Source organism: Trachymyrmex cornetzi, unplaced genomic scaffold (assembly GCF_001594075.2).
Source record: "Trachymyrmex cornetzi isolate Tcor2-1 unplaced genomic scaffold, Tcor1.1 scaffold258, whole genome shotgun sequence".
Taxonomy (NCBI): Eukaryota; Metazoa; Arthropoda; class Insecta; order Hymenoptera; family Formicidae; genus Trachymyrmex; species Trachymyrmex cornetzi.
In genome coordinates, this window is record NW_017297248.1 from 151,517 (window position 1) to 159,829 (window position 8,313).

An 8,313-nucleotide genomic window follows, 5' to 3' on the forward strand; every position below is an offset into this window, starting at 1 on the left:
TATTATAATAATAGAAAAAAAATCTGAAAAAATTACATATGAAAGGGAAAAGCTTGCAGTTTATTACGCCGCAAAAAAATTGAGAATATCCTTCTTACTTTCCGAGTTATAAGCCTTTATATGAAAAGTGGTGCGATTTCGGCAACCTTACCCTAGGTATAGAGTAATGTATGAAATACATAGATTTTAATACAAGATAAATAAAATTCTCTAAAAAAAGAAATATATAGGCAAAATATAGGAAACACATAGGAAAAGAATTTTGGAATAAGTTTTATATTAAATTTTTAGAAATCAAATTTTCTTTTATTTATTGATTTTTAAAATTAACCAATGTAGTAAACTTCTTTCTAACTCTTTTTATTTTATGTTGTTTTGATGCAAATATGTACCGCAATCTTAATTGTATATATGTGTGTAGCACAAGTTTTATTAATTCTGTTCTATGATCCTGCAGTGGTCCTTGTTCTAACATATGTAATACATCATCAAATATATCAGATGTTACATAACGCAGAGCAATAATAATCATTCTTTGGATAGGATGCCGTTTATTATGTTCATGTGGATATCTTCTTATTATTCTTTCTGCGATATTACATAATTTAATAACATCACTTGATGCATTAATTAGTCCTCCTCTACATTTTCTTTGTTGCAATGCTGACATGCAATCCGTTCCAATCAATAAATGCTTGCAAATACAACATTTAATTTTTTTTTTACTTTCCGGTAAACAAAACCAGAAATATATGCTACAACATCTTTAATATAATTTGATGTACACCATTTGTCACTTATATTGTCATCTGATTCGGAGACATTTGATTCAGAGATACAATCATTCTCATTTTTATTTTCAGAATCATTTTCATTTATATCTTCTTCTATTTTATCTTCATAAAAATCCATAGATTTTTTTTCATTTGTGATATTTAATATATTTGTATCATCCTGTGCAATAACATTACCATGAGGCAATACTGTTAGTTTTGTATGATGTAAAAGTCGTCTGTAAGCATAACTAAATTGCCTGGCTGATGGATTATTGTTATGACCACCTTTAGTTCGTATAGCCGAAAAAAACATCTCAAGGTGGTCTTGAGATTTTGTATGTTAGTAAAAAATTCTGTTTCTTAGTTGCAATTAGTGTTTCGGCTATATCTTTTATATTTTGTAAACATGTTAACATACCTAGAAAACCTATCTTCCTTTCTGAAAGAACCATCTTTTTGTTATCGATATATAAATCATTTATATATTCAATATATTTTGTGATGTTTTCTTTAATACGGTCAATATTAGACAATGAGATTGGTTGTTGACTTTCATTCTTACATAAAAGATTTCTACTATTGAGTAAGTCAAAAATATTATTCATATTTCGAATAAATAATGAGGTCGCTGTCGAATTATCAAATTGTTGCAGCTTTAAATCTATTCTACAGAAATCAATTGCATTGGCAACGCTATTGCTGAAAATTTGAACAGCTAATTGTACGTTCATCTTTTCACGTTGCCAATTTAAATGACGCCTATTTATTTTCACTGCTGTGTGAAGACCTCGTTCTTGAAATTCTATTAGATTAACAATATATCTCCGCTCTATCTTATTTTCAGAACTATCATGAATATTTCTTTTAGTGTCATATGTATTTCGAATTAATTTTATCATATGGCAAGCATCCAACATTAAATAAACTTTTTCCTTCGGTATTGGATGCATAAAATAAGATATTAGATTTTCTGCCGATATGTTTGTACCTAAATAATTCATTGTTGAGATATTGCTTGCACAGCCATCCATAGTGATATTAACTACTACAGCACCTATTTCATGTAGTGATCCAAGTACTATTTTTATTAGATTTGCTCTTTCCTTGCCAGATAATGATCTTATTACATAGTATGCTACTGGTATTTTCCAATTACCATTAATACAAACAAGAAGAAACACACATACAGATGTTGCTTCTAGCAGATTATCATTATTTTCGGAATTTATCTTGTAATTAATCTCGTAATCGACGTAACCATAATGTTGATCATTTACAAGTTCTGTATATTGCCTTATTGACATATCATCAATAGTTAAACTAAAATTTAATGTTTTACTGTCTGATGCTGCTTCGTGTATTTTTGCTTGGATTGTTTTTAAAGCTTCTGTTGTTATTCCTGGTTTACAGTCTATTGAGGCATACCATCTTCTAATTGTCTGTGGATGTGGTAAAATATTCAAAAAAGTTTTGCGAACATATTCATATGCCTTTGTAAAATAAAATTGCAGAGTTGCTGCAAAATTTTTTAACGCAACTGGAAATGCACCCTTTGCTTTTTTTCTTAAATGCCTTTTCAATATTTCCTTTTCTGTTTCTGAAATACTATTCTAAAAAAAAACAGGAGGATATAAATGTTAATATTGAATATATAATTAATTTTTTATCGATTCTGTGAAAAAAGTGTAGGCATATTTTTATATTTCAAATATTTTCCATATCGAATATCGATGTGTTACATATTTCAGAAGAATCTTGTTCGCACATATTCCGATAGTACATATCTACTCACATTGGTAGTCATACAGATGCCTATTGATTTTTCATTGCCTCATCGATGAAAATATTTTATTTTTAAATCACAAATCAATTAGCAATGTGCACAAGTGGATTCAATTAATGTGATGTGTGATCTTACATATTTCGACTTACTTCCATGAAATTTGCAGCATCTTCCGATAGTAACTTTCTATCTTGTAAATGTTTGTTAAGTAAATTAATGATGTGACTTTTTTCTGTAATCTTCTACATTTTTGTTGATAACATTTAAGTTTTTTACTCAATTCTTCAATTCTTTCTTGTGCACACTGTAGTTCACTTTTAGGTTCAGTAAAATTCAGGGTACCCAATGTTTCACTATGTAACAAATAGACACAATTAATATTTAGGTACAATATATTCGATTTTAGTTGTGATTACTTTACCTATTTGTAATGTTGCCAAACTTAGTTCTGCGCTGTTTCGTTGAGGTAGAATCATTTTCACAAATAAAATCTGTAGATAATTTTTCATTGATACTCGTAGTAACGTCACATATATTTAACTGCGGTTCCTTATTAGTAAAAAAAATTAAAAATATTTAATTAGTATACAGATTCTCATAACAATACTTCCAATATTTATAATGACAAAATTCATTAAATTTAATTATTTAAAAATGACATGTTACATACCAATTGATTAAATATTTTTATAACAGACACATTAAATATGCTAGGCACTGCATCTGATTTCAAAAAACGCTTGCCATTGCTTGATATTGAAAAACAATCGCTTGTAAAATGTTGACTACAAATTAATGAATTTTCAGAACATGTAAAATTTCTTATTTTTTGGCTAACAATCCTAAGCCAATGCACTTTTTTATTTTTTGGAATCCTAAAATTATAGATAGGTTATTATTGAAATTTTAAGACTTTATGCTTTTCTAAATAATTATTCTCAAAATAAATTCTTAATTTATAATAATAAATTGTGCTAAAACATGCAACAATGTACAACCCAGTGAGAAATGACAATGGAATCGATGTCGAATCAACGTCGATTCGACGTTAATTCGATGATTTCGACGTCGAATCGATATCGATTCGATGTCGATTCCATTGTCATTTCTCACTGGGAACGTTTACTATATTTTGCTAATAATTTCTCTTTCCTGAGATTTAAAACTATTAACAAGGTTGGGAAGTAACGCGTTACTTGTAACGCCGTTACCGTTTTCGTTACTTTTTCAGTAACGATCGTAACTTTTTTCTGTCGGTAACGGTAACGTCGTTACATTTTTACAGTAACGGTAACGAATTTAGCCGTTACTTTTACCGTTACTGTAGTTCCCTATTATTTTTATACCTATTCAATGTCTACGTTTACACCGTGCACTTATGCCAGCTGCACACCAGCGCGATGTTCGTCGCGCGCGACACGCGATATCCGCGACCTATACGATAGGTGCATTAGATGGCGCGGATCATGATCGGGATCGCGACTGTCGCGAGCCTTCCATTCTTGATCTCGCTATTTTTTGGTCGCGGATTAACCATGTTTTAACATGTTCGCTCTTCACAGTTCACACAGTGCGCAACGGCCGTGAAGTGATATTTACATGTTATATGCTATGTGTTGCGTTGTTTCTTGATTTTTGAAGTGTTTTTCGGGTTGTTCGATTTCAATTTGTGCTAAATACATGTATAAACAACTGAACGCGCATCTTTAATAACGTCATATGAATCTTCAAATCAGTGGATAAATTAGCTGTCCGCACCAGTTGCGTGCAAGTAGATTTTAATTTCAAAGAACCTATCAGATTATGTGCAATAAATGCAATATAATAAATGCAATATAATAAATATAATATGTTTATTCTTTTATTTTATAATTTATTCTTAATTAAAAAAAAAATTTGGAATTAATATATTATACTGTGTTCTAATAGTTACTTTAGCATTATCAAAAAAAGTAACGAAAAAGTAACGAATGGTTACTTTTCAAGTAACGGTAACGGTAACGCGTTATTTTTTAAAATTGGTAACGAGTAACGGTAACGAGTTACTTTTTTCAAAAAGTAACGGTAACGGTAACGCGTTACTTTTTTGAGGTAACGCGCACAACCCTAACTATTAATAATATTATATAAACGTACTTGTGTACACTAATTTTGTTTAATAGCTCAGTTTGGAGATTCTCGGCGTCACAAATACAACAACTTTTCGTCATTTTCGTATTTCTCTCTGAGAACGGAATTAACAATATAACAATATAACATGAGAGAGGTTATGTGCTCTTGACAACACTAGTCGCAGAAAGTGTAAACCAATGGTGCAAGAAGGTTGGTTGGAAAGAATATACCGAATATATCGCGAGATAAAGTGAGATAACAAGGGTCTACTCAAACTGTCAATTTCCGGCTTCAACTCCCACCACTGAAAAGTATGGGAATGCTCGGTGTATGTATATATGTCGTTGCTCGCGACTACTATTTGGTCGGCCGTCCATTTTTCCGAATCGCAATCGCAGTCGCAACCAATTATATGGCGTCTGTATTGTCACGTGATGCTTGTAAATGGTTTGAAACTGAAGCAGATACACGTAGTAAATATACACAATGTCAAAACAATGTAATAAAGAGCTAGATTACCGCTTAATTGACTTTGTGGAATCCAAACCCCTTCTTTGGGATTGCACAAGTGATATTTACAAACGAAGTGACTTAAAAAACGCAGCATGGGACGATATAGCCAAGCAATTGGGTCCAAATTTCACAGGTACGTCTCACAATGAGAGGAAATAAATAGTACTAATTTATATCAATTATTTACAGTTTATTAATTCCTTAAACATTTAAAATTAAAAAATTACAATTAAAATAAAAGTTAAAATTTGGGGTTATATAGGTTAAAATATTTAATTAGAGAGAAAGAGAAAGAGAGAGAGAGAGAGAGAGAGAGAGAGAGAGAGAGAGATTAAAGTATTTATTAAGTTTTTTATTGATATTGTTACAGATCTTATGGTGTCACAGCGTTTCAAAAATATAAAAGATACATTTTCAAGAAATTTAAAAACTATGAAAGAGTCAAAGCGTAGTGGAACTGGCACAGACAACATATATAAGCCCAAGTGGCATATGTTTGAGAGATTAATGTTTCTCAAAAAAACTTGTGCTCAGGCAAATTCAGTTTCAAATATTCCCTCTATGCAATTAGATGCTGTAACATCGAACTCAATAGTCAACTCTTTACAATCTTGTGATATAGTGGTGGAAGATTCTATATCTAATGATATATCTTCTTATAATATTTATTATGACGAAGCATCACAGGTAAGTCATTTAAGAATCACTTTCATTGTAATTAGCTTTCTTTTACGTTCTTTTTTTTTACATTCGATGAATGAATATTTCTATCTTAGAAAATAAGAGTGTGGAAATTAATTGTCTATAATATTTTTCAGGCAATATCTCAGAGCTCACATAGTGACTTTGAAGGAGTAAGTGCAATTACAAATACATCACTTGAGATGGGTCCGCCACCTAAATTTCCTTCAGAATCTGTTACTACACCTTGTTGCATTACTTAAGAAAAAGAAGCCCCTCAACAACAAATAGAGAATGTCAATGCAACTACCAGAAAGCGACCATCAGAAAATCAATTATTCTCTAAAAGAGGATCAAAACAGAAAACGCCAAATACATTAATGACAGAGACTGTAGAGGTTCTAAAACAATTTTATACATCAGATCCACCTTCTTCAGCCTCATCCTCTCAGATCGAAACTGTTACTGATACAGCTCATACCCTGGCACTATTTGTAGAAACCAGGCTTCGTTCATTGCCTTTTGAGATCCGAAAAGAATGTGAAAACGAAATTATGAAAGTGTTAACTAAGTATTAACAAGAGTTTTAAATCTAATTTTTATTTTTTTAAATATTTTTTTTATCAGATAAGTACTAACAAGGGTTCTAAATCACATTATATTTGTGTTTCTTTTTAAATTTTTATATTCGTTATTATGAATGTCTAATTTTGGTGTTACATATTTTGTTCCTACATATATCTAAAGATAAAATAGTATCAACAAATTATTTAATAAAAAATGAAAATTTATTTATGCGCTACGTTATGTTGTAACAAATAAGTTTTATTTTACTTAATTGCCGCCGGCAAAACAAGTTTTATTTTATTTAATTATACAGGATGTAACAGAGCGGTCACTTTCTTACACTCTGTATAATTACAAAGGATTCTGTGTGTGCGAATAAACATTTTTGTGGAAACAAATTTGCGCTGTATTTTTAATTTCTTTAAACATATGAAGATATGTATATACATATACAAGAAAATTAAAATATATGTAAAAAAAAGTATTAAAAACTTATTTTAAGTAAACTAAAAAGAGATTACAAACTTTCTAGCTATTTTAGCTGATAAGTTAATTTCAATGATCAATTGCTCTGTCTTGCCATGGTACCGTCTCTACATCATTGAAATATTTACACCACATTTCTCGTAATGCTAAAGCGTGATTAGCATGACGATAGCCTCTTGGATTTTGAAACCCTACTAAACCCTGAATTTGTTCATTTCTCTAGTCACCAGGGAAAATATTTCCTCCTAGCTCATCTTCTGTATCTATATATGATGGTGGTGTGTACATGGCACGGCTAACATCAGTCCGAAGCATATTATGTAGACAGCATATAGCTATTATAATATCACAGGCATCATCTGGATCGTATCTCATTGGAGATCTAAAAATTTGAAAACGACTGGCCATGACACCAAATGCATTTTCAGAGTGTCCTCTGGCACGAGAATGTCTACAATCATATCAAAGAAAAAAATTAAATTTCTCTCTCTCTCTCTCTTCTGTACCTTTTTAAGTTTTCTTTCTTAAAAATTATCTTCGCAAGAATATTCAAGAGATTTCGTATTATTCTTTTTTCAAAAATAAAATTCACCTGTAGTTGAAAATTCTTCGGTCTCTTCTACCAAAACATTGTTCTTTAGGGGGAAAGGTATAAGTACATTTTCAGATAATATAAAACCTTCATCACCTACGATGACAAATGGAAAATTGTTATCAGTGCCTGGTAGAGGACTTGGTTGAGGAATTTTCAGTTCATTTCTTTCTAACAAGTTCTTGAATGTGCTTTTGTTCCATATTCCTTTATCAGACACTCTTCCATTTGTACCGACATCGATATAAATAAATCTCAGTTGAGCGTCAACGACAGTAAGTAAGACAACACTAAACGTGTCTTTATAATTATAATACAAAGACCCAGACTTCAAAAGTGGATCAATGCGACAATGCTTTCCATCTATGGCGCCAAGGCAATGTGGAAAATTCCACCTATTTTCAAAGTCGTAAGCCACTACTTTCCATTCCTCTTCAGAATTAGGAATTTTTAGATATAAAGGTTCAAGAATAATTCTTAGAGCATGACATGTATCTTTTATTATATTTGAAATAGTGCTTTGCCCTAGCCTAAAATTCATAGATAGAGATTCCTGAGTTTCACCTATAAAATAAACAAAAATTTTAAATCTTTCAACTTATATATACATCATAAAATATTATAAGGTACATATATAAAAAAATCTTATCTGTTGCCAAGTGACGCAATGTCACTGATAACCTCTCTGAAGGTGAAATGTTTTCTCTAACAAGGGACCATCTCGGTTTGTACAACAAGTTATTGAAAATGCTTGATATCAGCGAAAGTTGATAACATAAGATGCAAATAAGGAAAATGGCGGG

General features: G+C 30.9%; 1 protein-coding gene and 1 pseudogene across 1 annotated transcript; one reads left to right on the forward strand and one right to left on the reverse strand.

Annotated features, from left to right (window-relative positions):
- The first annotated feature begins 5,157 nt into the window (after positions 1-5,157).
- LOC108761621 (uncharacterized) lies at positions 5,158-6,231 on the forward strand. Its single transcript, XM_018508238.1, has 3 exons — positions 5,158-5,317; positions 5,555-5,871; positions 6,003-6,231. Exons 1-3 carry the CDS (start codon positions 5,158-5,160, stop codon positions 6,126-6,128), a joined length of 603 nt encoding a protein of 200 aa, XP_018363740.1. The 3' UTR covers positions 6,129-6,231.
- A 906-nt stretch (positions 6,232-7,137) lies between these two features.
- The window catches only part of LOC108761622 (uncharacterized), a 1,901-nt pseudogene continuing 725 nt past the window's right edge, over positions 7,138-8,313 (reverse strand).

Coding starts and splice junctions, on each gene's coding strand:
- LOC108761621 (XM_018508238.1), top strand. CDS start 5,158: ATGTCAAAACAATGTAATAAAGAGCTAGATTACCGCTTAATTGACTTT. Junction 5,318..5,554: donor ATTGGGTCCAAATTTCACAG/GTACGTCTCACA, acceptor ATATTGTTACAG/ATCTTATGGTGTCACAGCGT. Junction 5,872..6,002: donor ATTATGACGAAGCATCACAG/GTAAGTCATTTA, acceptor AATATTTTTCAG/GCAATATCTCAGAGCTCACA.